Genomic DNA, 16,937 nt, shown 5'->3' on the forward strand with positions numbered 1-16,937 from the left:
TAAATATGATAATATTTACACATTTTTCGTAGTCATACTTTGTCAAAAAGATAAGATATTTCTATATTACTGTATAAAAACTTAAATAAAAAAAACGTTTACAACAATGTGTATCACTCCATCGATTTTTTCGTCTTAAAAATATTTTTATTCTACATCTTCTTTCTTCTTACCCTTATCCGCTCCAATGGTGTATAGGGCACTCTATCGTATCAATAAAGTGTTATCTTGATCGTACTTGAACGTAAAGTGATAAGTCCTGCGCGTCAGGTGAATGAGAGTAAAAATCAAGTATATTTTATCTCTGGGTATCGAACCCGGGACTTTTAGCACTGAACCCAAACGCTGCAGAGGCGGTCATACCATAAAGGGATCAAATTGGCATAAAAATCTTAATTTCTAAAATGAGTTTCTGCGTTTGTAGACTTGTTTTATAAGATGGAATCCAATAACTTCGTGGGTCAAATAACATCCCCTCCTCACAATCCTAGAAAATCGAATGCCATATATCAAGGAACACCTTTCTTAAATGGCCTATATTACTTTTCAGTTATCGGGAATATAAAGCCTGGGTTTCGATCGCAATGATATCACTTGGCGATATAAATGCTATTGTATATGAGTCCAAACTAAAATTTCCTAGAAAATACTTATAAGACTTCGATGTACCATAATACACAGATACATATATTAATGAAGCCTTTTATTCGTCGTTTTCAGAGTTATTGGATTCGGGTAGTTGGTTTCAGACTATCTAATAAAGGTTTCTTCCTTTTGTGCATTGATATGGTTTTAAAAAAAGACTTTAAAATACGCATAATTATTTATTAAACTTTACAATAAATATTATATAATAAAAACAGCAGTAAAAGTTAATTGCAATCGCACTTTTTTTTGTTCGTGTCATTCTGATGGGTCGTAATACTTCAGTCACCTGAAATTAATTAACATTAATTAATTAACGAATTAATCTTATTGTTAATCGAATAAGTCTTATATTCTAATGTAAAAGATTTCATATGATTATAATTTATTGACATCTCAACATAGATGAAGAAGAATATGGGCTATAAGTCTGGGCATTTACGGGGCTTACGATCGTCATATGCCGGTTTAAGTGATCACTTTACACACGTGTAACACTCACCAATTCTACCCACGATTGACACTACAACCAAATTCTTAGAACTTATAAATATATTGTTTAAATTCGAAACAAAGTGCTTGCCATTCACAAGAAATTCACTAGTGACATCTATGGTGAGATGAATTTTAACAATATATATATATATATATATATATATATATATATATATATATATATATATATATATATATATATATATATATATATATATATACATATATATATATATATATAAATATATATATATATATATATACATATATTTATATATATATATATATATATATATATATATATATATATATATATATATATATATATATATATATATATATATATATATATATATATATATATATATATATATATATATATATATATATATATATATATATATATATATATATATATATATATATATATATATATATATATATATTTATATATATATATATATATATATATATATATATATATATATATATATATATATATATATATATATATATATTATATATATATATATATATATATATATATATATATATATATATATATATATATATATATATAAATATATATATATATATATATATACATATATATATATATATATATATATATATATATATATATATATATTTATATATATATATATATATATATATATATATATATATATATATATATATATATATATATATATATATATATATATTTATATATATATATATATATATATATATATATATATATATATATATATATATATTATATATATATATATATATATATATATATATATATATATATATATATATATATATATATATATATATATATATATATATATATATATATATATATATATATTCATATATATATATATATATATATATATATATATATATATATATATATATATTTATATATATATATATATATATATATATATATATATATATATATATATATATATATATATATATATACATGTTCCAAGAATTAGAGTAGTGTGGTTGTTAATCATGGGTAGAATAGGTGAATGTTACACGTGTGTAAAGTTATCACTTAAACCAGCCTATGACAGTCGTAGTTGCCCAGACTTCCATATTTTTCTTCATCTCTGTTGATATGTCAAAAAAAGTACAAAAAACTCATAAGTGGAGATAATCCAGATTTGTGAATAAGTATTGGAATACACTCAAAATGTTGTTAAAGATTTTAATTAAGTAAAGTTTTGACTCAGGATTATTTACGTTTTAAGAAAACCCATAAATATGTACCGCATTAATAAATAAAATAAATTAAATCATATTTAAACATATTTAAACATAAATATTTTTCAAAAACTTATTAACTTACATTAATTGTCAGACTTTCTGCTAATCATTTCTTCATACTATGTGTATCTACATATCTGCAGGTGCCCTGAAAATAATAAGAAAAAATAAACATTAAAACATGAAACTGAAATAAACAGCAGATATAATAAATAGCACCGGAAGCTTCCGCCACATTTCCGGATCCGATACTAAATTCTAGGTTTCCTGTCAGACTTGCAACGATTTTTTTAAAACCAAGTAGCAATTTTAACAATTATTAAAATTTTGTTCACGAATTTACATTCAATACTTTTTAAAATTCCTGTCACTGACGAGCTAGTAATAAAAAGTTAAATATTAAAAAAATATGAAGATAATCAGTTTTAACCGTGATAATGAGTAATTGCTAGTTACTGCATTTTTAATGTCCAAATCTTTGCTCACAAATCTGGGTTCATGAAATTAGTTAATTAATATATCATCATCGGAAATATAATTTAATGTAAAGGACTTGTGTTAAATTATCCGGATGGCCAAAAAGGGTTATTTTATTTTTTTAATAAAACATATTTTACTATGGCGATTTTAAAAAATAGCAAAACTGCATAAGTTTGATGAATTATAAATAATAAATTATTCTAACTGAAATCTCACAAAAAGCGATTTCTAAAACCGTCACAACTGATTTTTTGCGATTTGTCGCTCAGGACTAGCGAGGACAAATGAAATTATTTCACTTTTTTTTATATATTTATTTGGCAGTCACCCAGTGAAAGGATGTTTCTGCCAAAAAATGTAAAGCAATTTTAACCGTATGACAAATCATACGGTTAAAATTGCTTTAATCAAAATTAAACGAGCTAGTATGAATACGCGTGCCGTAGCCATGCTGCTATTCTTCTTTTTTTATCTACTATCATTTCTCTAATTGAAATCTTGTGAAAAAATGGAATAATTTCTTAAACGCCATTACATATATTTCACTCCCCAATCCTATTAAAAAAAACAGTTTATAGTTAATTAATATAAGTCATCCCTTAAAAAAACTTTTTTAAGGGATGACATATAATATTACCTTTCTATTGTTCTAAGGACGATAAGGAGTCTAAATTGTGGAGGGAGATTCCACCCCCTTCCTTATTTGTTTGTGGTGGAGGAAAGGGGTAATTTTTACACAATTAATAAAGGCTGCGTGTCGTAGCAACGTGAAATAGAAAAGTACGTGGTGGGTAGCTATAGAGATACGTAGCGAGCTACCTACGTCAGAGTGCTCGTTCACGCCGCCTATATAAACCGAGCTCGGGCCGCAATCCTCCTCAGTATTGATTCGACAGTCGGGGGGCACGCGCGCGGTAGCCTTCTTAAGCAGTGGACCTCTGAACAAGCAACATATGGTTTGGTGAAGCAGCCTGGTGCAGACCTGCCTTAAGATGCGATTTCGCCTCCGCCTCCGCCTGTATGCCGCCGCGGCGCGTCAAAACAATCGTCGGAAAATGGCTAAACTTATCAATCTCCTCGCGTTACTTTGGGGAATATTAGGAGTGGAAGGTCTTCATCCCGGTAAATACCACTTTTTTTTTTATGTATATATATTTTAAATGAAATAATTTCACCCTTTTTTCAGATTAAAAAAATAATATGCCGTTATTTTCAAGGAGTTCGGTAAAACCATTTAAGTAAAATAATGCACACCTGTCGATAGTTTTATCATATAAAACCGCTAATGTTTACATACGGAAACATGCTATTTCATTCCCTTTTACTCTTTAATCAGTATTTTATTATTTCTATAAATAAAACTAACTGTCTGCTTTCAAATTTAAATTTAAAGAAAAACAAACAATAACATTTTTTAAGCAACGGGTGAAATTATTTATATTAAAAAATAATTATAAATTTTTCCTTGTTTTATATTGATTGATGCATTAACTGTATTTTTAGGGAGATAAAAACCTAAGTTACGAAAACAAAATGATTTGGAATTATCCATAATTATTAAAACATATATTGTTAAACCAAATGAAAAAAAATAACAATAAGTATGAATCTCACCCAGTAAAACAATTTTTATCATTTTTACATTTATCTGCGAAATATTAAATGAATAAGGTAAAACACATTTATAAGGGTTAAAAAATACATATTCACCCGCCGAAGTTATGGTTACCTTTGCGAGAGCTTTTCTTAGCGTACTCGAATTGTGCAATAAAACGCGAAGTTATAAAAAAAAACTTTCCCGCAAAAATTCACAATTATTTTAAAAAGTAAGTGTTGGGAAAATATTTTAAGCTAAAATTTTAAATGAATTAAGAGAACACATTTATAATTTAATTAATTGTAATTTGCGGATAACATTTAATGACACGCAAATTTTTCAAACTACGTATTATATAAGAGTGCTTATTGTTAATTACTAGAGGTGTTTAAGGATCGCCTCGTTTCGCCACGAATTTCATTTTATGATTTGCGAAATTTCGATGTTATTAGGCAATTTAACACAGATATAGCGGATTCGACTCCTGTCAATTTTGAAGCAAACAAACCACCCATCGCACACCATTTTTTCCTTTCCACAGCAATTTACTTAATTTCATAATTTTTTTAATCTTATGATTTTTACGCAAAACAATATCGTGGAAATTCTTCAATTACCTTTAAACAAAATTAAAATATCTTTAATTTTCAATCACTTACTTGTCTTAAAAGTACTGAAAAGTATTCAAATAATAATAAAAGTAAAGTTTCGCAGTAGCGCAGCGGGTTTCATTCCCGGCAATCGCAATTGGTGAATCGGTCCAGCACTGATAGCTCGATCGTATAGAAAATTATCGTAAAAACACAATAATTTTATTTCCATCACTCTCCGTTTTTTCAAAATCGATTTTTACGTATTTTTATTACGATTTTAAGTTAAAAACATTAAAAAATACAATATTTCTAAGAAAATAAATAATGTCGTACACTTTTTTAAACAAATTATATGAAGATAAATGTAGCATTATTGTCATTAAAATACTAAAATCACAAAAAAAAACCTTAAAGTTTCATAAAAACTCAAAATAAAAATTACAATTTTATGGCGTCTCATCAATAAAAAAATCATCCAAAAACGAAGATATGTTTGGGATAAATCTAAGTCTTAACCTTCACTCTATACCCTTAAGGCTTTTATGATCAGATAAAAACTTGTCACCAAGCCAATTTTTTACCTCCCAAATTTATTTAACAATTGAAGACGTTGGGGGAAAAACACACATTCCACAAAACCCCCATTTGAACAGAAGACAGCAAAAAACAAATACCCTCGTTACCATTTTATAAATCGCGGCGTATTTTTCGCACTCGATTTGAGAGATATATGATTAATAAAATATAAAAAATCTACAGTTGGGTAAATTATAATCAAAGACAGGATATGTAAAAATGAAAAAAATACAGTCTTGGACAAAAGCTGTTTTTGGCCCAAAGTTATACCGTATTACATTAAAATACATTTTCTTTGTTAGAAATCATCATTTTAAAGATTTGAATACCTAGAGACCAAAAATTAAAATTTCCGTCGATCGGAAATGGAAAGAGATAAAGAAAGATTAAACATAATTTTCAATTCCCAAAAATTATTTTATGATGATTATTTATGCCATTTATTATATTTTTACTTCGAAAATAACCTACAACAATATCTGAAATACCAATAACATTTTTTTTTTTACAAATGTAACGTTAAAAAAATTTATAAATGCAAAATTAGAAAAACTCATATCATTATTGTAACTGTCGTGAATATGTAGAAACTTTAATAAAAATTTTATGATTATATTCCCAAAATACGAAAACTTGAGCATAAATTTGAATTATTATACACTATTCAAAAGAAGAACAAAACAACACACACACACATACACAAGTATTATTATTTAAAATAGAGTAAATTAATTAAAATATGAAAGAATTTTATTTTCACTTAAAAAAAATACTATACCAACTTCATTATTATACAACAGCCTTTTTTTATTATCTAGAAACTATAAAAAAACCTATGTTTATCATTTATTATTCCCGTGGAGGCAAAAGGTAGTTATTTTGCTACCCCGTACAGGTTCCTGAAACGCAGAACTGATTTTTTTGTCGTCATAAAATCATTAGTTAAGGTAACCGTGATATACAGATTCAGGAACATATACACTATAATCTGACTGGGCGTCTTAAAATGAGTAAAGAATATGAAATGATGATTTACACATTATACTGGTAAGGAAAAAGAAGAAGAAGCATCACCAGGCCAGCATGATCCCGGGAGAGTGGTTTCACTGAAAAACTGGTCACTAGTTAGAGCGGATTCGCAAAGTTGCCAGGATAGCGCACAGAGCGGAGAGGAGCAGAGAATTTCTTATTTTAACCCTTATCCATACCAAATGGTGCATAGAGCACTGCATCGCATTTATCGTTATGAAGGCAAGATGATGAGTTCCGTTAATCGTGATGATCAGTTTTGCGCGATATTAAACAAATACAACAGCGATAAATGACTAATATTTATTTTGAGACCATGGGAACCGAACTCGGGACATCCAGCATGGTAGCCAGACGCGCTTACTACTGAGGTGGACATGTTTAAACAATATATACATTATCATTTGCTAGCTTACTCGCTTAAAAAATCGAGCTCACAAAAAAAATATTCTCCTGTAAAAGCATTTTAAAATACCTTAATTATCAGCAAAAAAAAAACATTTTTTTTAAAACGGAATATCTTAAAAAGACGTTTTTGCATTTAACCGCTTTTACATTAATTTACCTTACATAAACTACATATCATTATTACCAGATTAAGACTTTGTCGTTTTAGTGAGTTAAACCACTGAAAAACAAACATCTTCACAAATTACTAATTAATTACTAACATGATTACATATGTGTATCTGTATTAGATGCATGCTTGAAAGCGCTTAAATTAAAATCACGTTTTCACGCGTGAATTCTGGTATGAACATTATTTGAAATCCAAAAAGAAAACTTGGAAATTTAGCGATATTTATCAAAATACTTAAATTTGAAATAAAAAAAACGTACTAGCGCTTGTTTGAATGTATGAATTAATAAAAAAGAAAAGGTAATGTCGCATTCATACATCGTTTTCAGCTTTAAAAATTCATTAAAAACCAAATTTCATTTGATTTTTTTTTTAAAGTACGGCGATACGGCAACTATAAATTTTATTTTTAAAATCATCACTTTCACAATGTTATCAAAGATGGTGGTTAGGTTGAAAGTTTTTTTTTAAGTATACTTAAATGAACGCGGGTTGTTTGAGTTGTACGATAAAAATGATAAATAATTGCGTGTTAAGCGTAGAACAAAAAATCGCGATTCAATTTTATAATATTTTGAATATATAATTAATCTATTTTTCCATCAGGCTTTCCGATTATTTTACTAAAACGATAAAAAGAGTTCTCAGCAATGGCCCATTTGTTAGACAGCGCGTCTTTGAAATAGTACGCAGAATTGCTAATTTGTCCGCATCAAACTCCAATATCTGGAATCTGGAGGTGAAAATAATGCTTAACAACAATCAACTAAAAAAAATAATGTCGTATCATTTGGTTGTTTTTTTTTAGTTTCGACTTCATCCCATTCGATTAAAAGACCCCAATAATACGGAAAATTCCAAATCACTTAGAAAATAAGACAATCAATCAATCTACAACTGAAACCCATTATAAATATGTAACAAAATGAACTTTTACTGATGTTCCCAACAGGAAAGAATTTTTCTCTAAAAAATACGGTAAAATTGATATACTTATGTATGTTGTTATAATATGATACGAGAAAGAATTCTAATTAACGTCGTCAAACTTACGGTTCCTTTATTCTATTTTTCTTATATATAATACAAAATGATATTAAGATAGGTCGATAAAGGGGTCCATGACACTTGCGCACATAACGACGCGCACGACAAAATGCTCAGATGACAAGTGCGCACACGGGCAAACACCCATAGATGTACTGCCCACAATCGGAGACAAAGAAGTGTGCCGGCTTCGATCGTTTTTTAGAAACGCCCTTATCCTTGATTTTTGCAGTTTTTTTTTACTATCACAACAACAGTTAAAAACGATATGTTTATTACATTTGCCAAAGGATTGAATGTGACGATTTGATTCATTTATACGAAATATGCTCAATATTACCTCCTTAGCCACGGCAGCAATATACATAAACACTTTTAAATAAATTATAGTTACAAAAACATTACAATTTAAGTCATTTACTAGACATAACCACTTATCATTAAACTAGTTAAGCTGTACCTCTTCAAACAATTTATATTTATAATGAATGATATTCTCTCATTCTACCCTCGCAAAGAAATTTCTAAAACGTTTAAACAACAATAAAATACTGGTAAAACAAGGTCTTCTATATAAAATATCTCGATTAATATAACATTCAATTGTTCTCTTAATACTTAGTGCTCTCTTGCGGGTGTAATTTGTATAGACTTAACCTTCAAGTATTGTATTCATTGAAGCCAACCAATTAATTATATTGGCTTCGGTATTACTGAAGTCGCACAATATTGGCTTTAGATATCAAAAACGGGTAACAACCATTTGACTCGTTTGAGTAAATCTGCGCATCAATTTTTTTGGGCATATATTCACGAAAGTTATACAACGTAGTGTTTTTATTTGAAATACAAGTTGACCATAAATCAAAATAATAAAAAAGAAACGGGTTTTTAGGAGAATAATTTAAGGTTTGTAAATAAAATTTAAAATTTCGGACAAAGAGACAAATTCAAGAATTCAAAATGAGCGGCGAACAACGAGTAAAACACCATTTCTCGTTTACACTTTTAAATATCATGAAAAAAAAGTAAAACAAAAACCTAAATTAGAAAACAAATGGGAGGAATGGAACTATTTTACGGAATCAAAAAAAAAAGTGTTAATTTCCCACCCTGTAACTACCTCACCATTGGTACGGTATAGTTCAAGCACAATTTTAAGTTAATGTTTTTATTTACAATAATTTTTTTTAAAGCCTTGAAAGGTAAAAACATATTTTTTTACAAAAATATAATATTGCTCGCGGTTCGCTGATAACATAAAACTAAAAAAGGCTACGTAAAACTAGTACTGAGTAAATCAAAAATAAAACCAATAAAATTTTAACGATGTGCCGGAAAAATAAATATCTAATCGTCACCGAATTCTCGAAATCGTGAGCTGGGGAAATTTATCCGTCTTCTTATAAGTTTACGCTGGGTTTAATTAAAGGTTATCCAAGCAATAACACTTTAGCCTTTTCATTTGAGAAGTTACCTTGCGATCATTATTTGGCCGCGTCCACACCTATCATTTGTGCTCTTTTTTTGTTAGGTTGTGCGCATTTTGCATGTGTGCGGTTATGCGGCAAGCGCCCGTCGCTTCTATCTCACACATCCACGTCGATCATTCCGACTCTTCGACATGTCCACTTCGCGTAATGGCTCGAGCCACGCCGAGGCTTCTAAGCCCCGCAACATTCGCGTCGTAAATTTGTTTTATCGTTCTTAAAAAAAGTTGCACATATATGTACAAGTGCTCTACGTGTCCAAACCATCTTAACGCACCAGGATAATATTGACATAAATTTTACTGAAATTTCTTGCCCTGTTTTATATTAAAAGTAATATAAAATTAACCTTTTTTTTAATTATCACAACATTTTCGTTTTGTTGTCATTATTCTTAATAAATGATGTAATTAGTTTATTTGTAATAAAATTAACCGTTTTTTTTTCACTCATGTGCCCAAACTATCTGAATACCTATTTTTTAATTTTATCGATACTAATTATCTCAGCCTTCTATTATCCTTATTTCGACAGTCATGTGTCAAGCATGCAAAGTTTTGCCGCAAATTCGAGTGATTGCGACTACATTCAATATTTTTTTTCCCTTCGTTTGCCAAGTCCGCGCTTCATTTCGATACATTAGGGTTGTCATCAGGACTCCGTTCAGATCTACATACATCTATTTTAAAAGGCATAACTTGAGATTTGTCTATATTCATTAATAAATCACATTCTTTCTACACAAGATACACCCTCGTTTTCAAAGACTCTTTATACAAGCGGCAAGGACTGTACTATCAGCGTAGAATTTTTATTTAAATATTTAGACAAGGCAGTTCTAGTCGCCGTTAAAATCGGCCGTTTCATCCTTGTAATCCTCAACGAGGCGTTTTTTTTCTGCGGAAAAAAGTTTTATCATCCGTCTTTGTCAATTAATTTAAAGATACATAAGAATGATCAAGCAGATTTTTTAACTTTGGATTTGAACACATAGTCTTTTTTTCTTTTTAACTTTTTTTTCATTTTTAAAATCTTTATTTGTATACATCGAAAACAGTTTTTTTTTGTTGTGTTCAAATCAATCAGTCCGCATTTCAGTATTCCGTCAGTATTTGCCACATTCAATTTATATTCTTCATCACTAACTACAAATTCTAATTAATTTCCAATTATTCAGTTATACATACAAAATTAAATAAACTGAAAACAAAAACAACACAACAAATTAACTTTTTTATCGATGTATCATAACTTAAACTACAAGTTAAAATTTTATCAACATACCATAAATATTTTTTCTGTGATCCTCTAAAAACTTTGAAATTGTTATTACTAAAATTTTTGTACGACAAAATTTATATTATTTTTATTTATATCATTTTACTTTAAAGAACAAAAAATGGCTTTTTAAAAAGACAATAATTTACAGTTAAAAAAAAACTAATTATCGTAAAATTTTGACTTTTTCATATTTATGTACTAAATACATGATACAATATTGCAAAAGGCAATACGCGCGTCAATATTTTAAATGTAATAATTTTTTTTTGAAAATATCGACGTTATTAAAAAAGTTATGTAGAGGTGGTTTGAACACGATGAACGCACAAGTCGGGAAAAACGGTAAAACAAATATATGAGGCAAACTTAGTTGGGAAAATCAGAGGAATACCGGGGAAACCTTGATTCAATCAAGTACTCCAAATACTTCGGTTTGGACAGGCCACAGCTGGAATAATTGGCCAGTACGAATGAGGAGATGCATGAATATGGAATAGGCGAATTATGTTTGCATAGACGGGATGGTGTTCCGTTCTACCCTCTACGTCCACACCCGGTACAAGAAATATCAATTAAAATGGTATATTATTTATTACCTTAAAAGTACTGTTATATTATTTAACAGGACGGGTCATTAAACATTCATCGAATGTATAACAGACATTGTAATGGAGAACTCTTTTCTTTTACATCCCTTTCCAACAATCGAATCGTAAAGTTAAATAAACACGTATACCATTTAAACCCAAATAATTGATTTTAGCCTAGTAGTATAATAGAGTACAAACGTATATCACTCGAAGTCACACTATATCTCTGAATCGATGTAAATTTGATCATTTATTATGTATCATAGTGTTTCAGCACGCCAACGTTTAGCGTTGGGTGGGTTAATTATTTAAAAGCATATCCGCGTAGGCCAAAAAACAGATATTGAGCATATCAAAACAGTTTCATAAATTGCTAGTTTCCTAGTTGGTTTGGATGTATCGTGGTTTGTTAAATAGCGTAAAGTAAACTCTGTAATTATGTATTTTAAATGACCACAACAGAAATATAACGCCTTATTAAACTGTTTGTTTACAAGGAAAAGTGGTAAATGTAATTTAGTATGATTTTCGTTATTTATTCTATACAATCAAAGCATTCCATATTACTCGTATTCAGCGAAAATGCCGAATAAAATGGACTCAGCGATAACTGAGCGCCGATAATTGCTCAGATTAGTAACAAAACGTATTCACAGAGTTTTAAGTGTATCCAAATCTTTATTAACAAATCTCGGTTTAGAGTGAGTCGTTTTCATATTGACATTTCAACAATGTGAAGAACATATGGAAGTCAAGGTATTAACAGGACTTAGGACATGGTCATAGGCTAGTTTAAGTGATCACTTAATACACGTGTAACATTCACCATTTTCTTCACGACTGACAACCACACTGTTCAAATTTTGGAACTCGGCGCAGACCCTTATTTTTTTCGAATCATTTCATATACTGGGAGACGCCTGAAAACATGATTTGAAATTTTTATTGAACTTATAATTTAACCAGCTATTTTATTCACAACATAAATAAATATAACGCATAATAAATCGCGCACACGACTCATAATATATTTTTTTCTCTGAATTAATTTTTCAGTAATAACGTCCTTAATGGTGAATTTACACAGCTACTTATAAATCCTCTCTTTGAAGCACTACAAAAACTGAAAGAAAAAAATATATTGTATATTCTTATAATTTTAAAACAGAATTTGTAAAAAACATTGTTAATATTTATCTTCGTTAAGTAATTTATACGTATTGTAAAAATATAAAGGATATTCGGTTTTACGATAATTTTCCGTAAAATTGATATTTGCAAGAGTAAAATATGTTTTCAGTGAAATTCCAACATTAAGGTTTTCTCATTATGTTTTTTTAGTATTTGGTTTAAGTAAAAATTCATTTTATTGTTCTTAGAAAAACATACCAATCTAAGGTTTTTTAATTATGTTTTATCTCAAAGTATAAATTTATTTTATCGTTCTTAGAATAATATATTAATTTTTAAAAGGTTCGTTTACAACAGAATAATTGCGGAAAATCAACGGTCAAGTTCTTGTAATCGCCCTATTCCCGAGGGATGGAGAGATGCCCAAAAAATAAAATAAAAACGTTGAACAGAGATACTATTTTCGTTTTAAATCTGTATACGCTTCAGCTTTCACTGATAAAAGCTAGCGAAAAGCCCAAGTACCGAGAAGGAAGGATATTGGAAATTCGAAATCAAAATATATGATATTCCCGCAATATTCAACACCAGATTTTGTTCATCAACTGTCGCCGTCTTTTAAAGCCTTATTTGTTAATTTACCGATGAAAACACTTTGAATGATTATTATTAGCTAAGCAATAAGTAATTTGAAAAAAAAATTACAACATTACAGTTATTTCCAAACTCATTTGACCAATGACTAAGGTTTCGTCGTTAGCGGTATTATCAGACTGGTGGGAGGCTTAAAAAATTCTTTGTTATAAACATAAAAAGGTTGGGGTTGAAAACCATGATTTCATATATTTTTTTCTGAAAAAATTAATTTATAATCAATCAGTGAATTTAAGAAGTGCATTATAATAATAATTACATATTATGGTAAGGGTTCAAGTTTTTCAAAAAAAACTAGCCCATATCCGCACCCAGTGGTGCATAGGGCACTGCTTCGTATTGGCTCAGTGTTAACAATGTGATTACGCATTATGATTTTATATAATTTTACTATAGAAATGGATTTTCGCAAGTCAAGTTTAATAAAACATGGGTGAATCTGAGAACTCTGTCACTGAAATGTATGTGGAAAAACCTATGTAGATGTTATTTTATAATATAAGATGCAGTTCCACCGAGGAATGTCAGTACAGAACTTGCAATATGTAATGTTTCAAAATCTCAAATTACCATTTTGAACTTAATGTAGAAAATATGAGTTGGAAGTAAAGATATGATAATATGATACTCGTAAATATCATCTCGATTCCCGTACATTATGTACACAGGATCACTTCGAATTCTTGAAATTCTCCTATCGGTACAGTTGGCGTGCATTTATAATGAGACTCGTGTATGTAGAAAAATAAAATCTGTATCCATTCAGCTTTTACATACAAATATGAATTTCTTTTGATACAGAAAAATATCTTTTTCGTAAGATGTTGGAAAAATGAATACGACCAATATTGTATATCCTGAGATGTTACCTGATGCTGACGGCAAGGCTGATAGGCATCGTCTCCATGTTGATTGCATTTCCTGCTTCATTCAACTATTTGCTTTTCATACTTCACAATTTCATTTTCTGTCATCCCTTTTTATCATGTTCCGTGGATTTCTCCGGAAATAGATTTATGAGTATCTTTATAAGGAATTTTTGAAAAATATCTTATTTGACGCGAGTATTAAATAAGAAATAAGTTTTAAAAATAAGTTCTGTATTTCTATTGCACCTTAAAAATTAAATATAGTATTCCCGTAAGTTCTGGGTGATAAAACAGAGAAATTTCATATGTGTATGTAGAGATTCGACAGTCATGACAGCCATATAGATATTTAGAGCTTTAAACGTGTTAAAAATCCGAGAGTAAACATTTCAGTATTTCGAACTTTTAGAAAATCAGAATTCGGAGCGGGAATTTCCGTGTTTCGATCTTTCGAAGTAGGAATTTTGATTATGAGCATTTCAGTATTTTGAACTTATAATATTTCGGAATTTCGGAAGTGAGCATTTTAGTATAATATTTCAAACTTATGATATGTCAGAATTCTGGAAGTGAGCATTTCAGTATCTCGAGCGTTTGATGTGCCGGAACTTCGAAAGCGGGTATTTCGATAATTCTAGCTTTTGTTATGTGGGAATTTTGAAATGTAACCTTTTTAATAATTCGACCTTTCGATGTTATCTCGGTAGAAGTTTACGTGCTTTGTTGAAATCTTAATGTTGCTCTACGTCTCGAATAAGGAGTAGAATCGTTAACATTTTATCGTATAAAGCTAGCGGAGAGAAACAAAAATATGTATGCATATACATATACATATAGTTAGCACGTGAAAGATAAACCAAACGCGAAATTATTAAGTGGAAAACGCCAAGAAATACATTTAAGCTGAATATATCCAGAAGTACTCGAGTTACCTTCAAGCGCGTTGAAAGTTTTAGGCCTCCGAGGAATTGCGTGGCTAACAAGAGTTCCCTCTATTTGTACCTACATCACGGAGCTTCAATAAATTAATTAAGGATTCGGCAACCAGTAGTATCTTTCAAACGTACACAAAATTATTCCTCGTTCCGGGGCCGAAGTCGCGGACGTTTAAGTCAGCTTAAGGTTCGATCCTAATCCACTCAACAAAGCAAAGCATCTGTGGCAATTTATAATACTGCAGATGCTTCGCTTTGATTAGTGGCAAAACGTTAATCGGCTAGGCTTACCTAAAAATGTGTTTGTCATTAAAATATATTAATGTAAAAATATTTTAAATAACGAATTTTAATAGAATTGCATGAAATTCTATCAGTAAGATTCAATAGACAGTGTCATATACAGCACCTGCAAACCTAACAAAAAAATATAATATTAAAAGGCTAAAAAAGATTTTTAACGAGACTCGTGTCCAGCGAATATTAAAACAATGTAGGTTCAGAGAATTTTAATTTGAAATCGGGTGAAAGAATTTCAGAAAACCGGGTCTGCACAAGATAAACACAGGAAAAGTGGAAATTCGATTATTTCTCCGATACGCCTCTGGGACTCGGTTTGCTGCTACTGACAAGGCATATCGGGGGAAAATTAATGAATATATTTGGCCTCGATTGATGAATATGAATTAGTGTGAAATCACACGTCCGGTGAATGAATATAATGGTTTGACATGATCCGGATTTTGAAGCTTAATTTGGATTTACATAGTACATGGACATGGATATGTACAATATATCCATGCATGCATGCGAGTATGTATATACCAACGATTTATGGAATAAGTTTTATACTAACATTCCGTAACTTTGAGAATAACATAATTTAATTTTATCATTACGTGATTATACCGTAGGTTATTTTTAAAGAAAAGAGCGTCTTTTTAGAGACATTATTAAGCGTCTTTTAAGAGACATTACAATAAAAGATAACGTATTATTATTACGATTTTTAAATAATAAATTTAAAGTTTAATTTAAACATTGATATTACATAAGATTCAGTAAAATCTAGTTGTAAAGTAAATGATTTATGAACATTACAGTACTCCTTCGCCAAATTGAAAAAAATTAAATCGCCGATTGACGAAAGCGATTAAATACCTTTTTAGCATTTTTATGGACATTAAAATAACAACGATATTTAAAATAAATTACAATGAAATAATTTTAAACAATCAACATATACCATTGTCTGATATTACCATATTGATTCGGCAATAAAATAATAGTAATATCTTTGCATTTTAATTTTACTTATTCTTTTTCAACATCTCATCAAAGATGAAGAAGAATATGGAAGTCTGGGCATTTACGGGGCTGACGACCGTCATAGGCTGGTTTAAGTGATCACTTTACACACGTGTAACATTCACCAATTCTACCCAGTATTGACAACCACACTACTCAAATTCTTGGAAGTTCTGTATATATGAACCAATTTAGAAACCTTGTTCTTGAATCACTAGAACTTCACAAGAGACATCTATTGGTGAGATGTAAAGAAGCTTTATTAAGCAGAAACTCTTACATTAGTATGTAAGGTCTGAATCTTGGATTATAATCACACACATGAGAAACGCCAGAAAATACCATTT

The 16,937-nt window shown here is 29.4% G+C and overlaps 1 protein-coding gene and 1 long non-coding RNA gene across 5 annotated transcripts in view; one reads left to right on the forward strand and one right to left on the reverse strand.

Annotated features, from left to right (window-relative positions):
* Nucleotides 1–811: 811 nt before the first annotated feature.
* Nucleotides 812–16,937, reverse strand: part of LOC148308880 (uncharacterized) — a 73,367-nt gene continuing 57,241 nt past the window's right edge. The window contains exons 2-3 of the long non-coding RNA XR_015837625.1: nt 2,513–2,578; nt 812–934 (exon numbers count right to left, since the gene is read on the reverse strand). This is a non-coding gene — a long non-coding RNA (uncharacterized LOC148308880). The remainder of the gene's footprint in view (nt 935–2,512; nt 2,579–16,937) is intronic.
* The window catches only part of LOC148308881 (uncharacterized), a 68,711-nt gene continuing 55,561 nt past the window's right edge, over nt 3,788–16,937 (forward strand). For 2 of the 4 annotated variants that reach the window (XM_088260945.1, XM_088260947.1), the window contains exon 1: nt 3,788–4,032. In XM_088260945.1, the coding sequence (XP_088117071.1) occupies nt 3,903–4,032 (130 nt within the window). In that variant the 5' untranslated portion in view covers nt 3,788–3,902. The remainder of the gene's footprint in view (nt 4,033–16,937) is intronic. The other 2 variants (XM_088260944.1, XM_088260946.1) reach the window with 1 other exon arrangement.

This window comes from Brachycentrus maculatus, unplaced genomic scaffold, assembly GCF_059751285.1.
Source record: "Brachycentrus maculatus isolate JH-2025_06_01 unplaced genomic scaffold, ASM5975128v1 h1tg000144l, whole genome shotgun sequence".
NCBI classification, from domain to species: domain Eukaryota; kingdom Metazoa; phylum Arthropoda; class Insecta; order Trichoptera; family Brachycentridae; genus Brachycentrus; species Brachycentrus maculatus.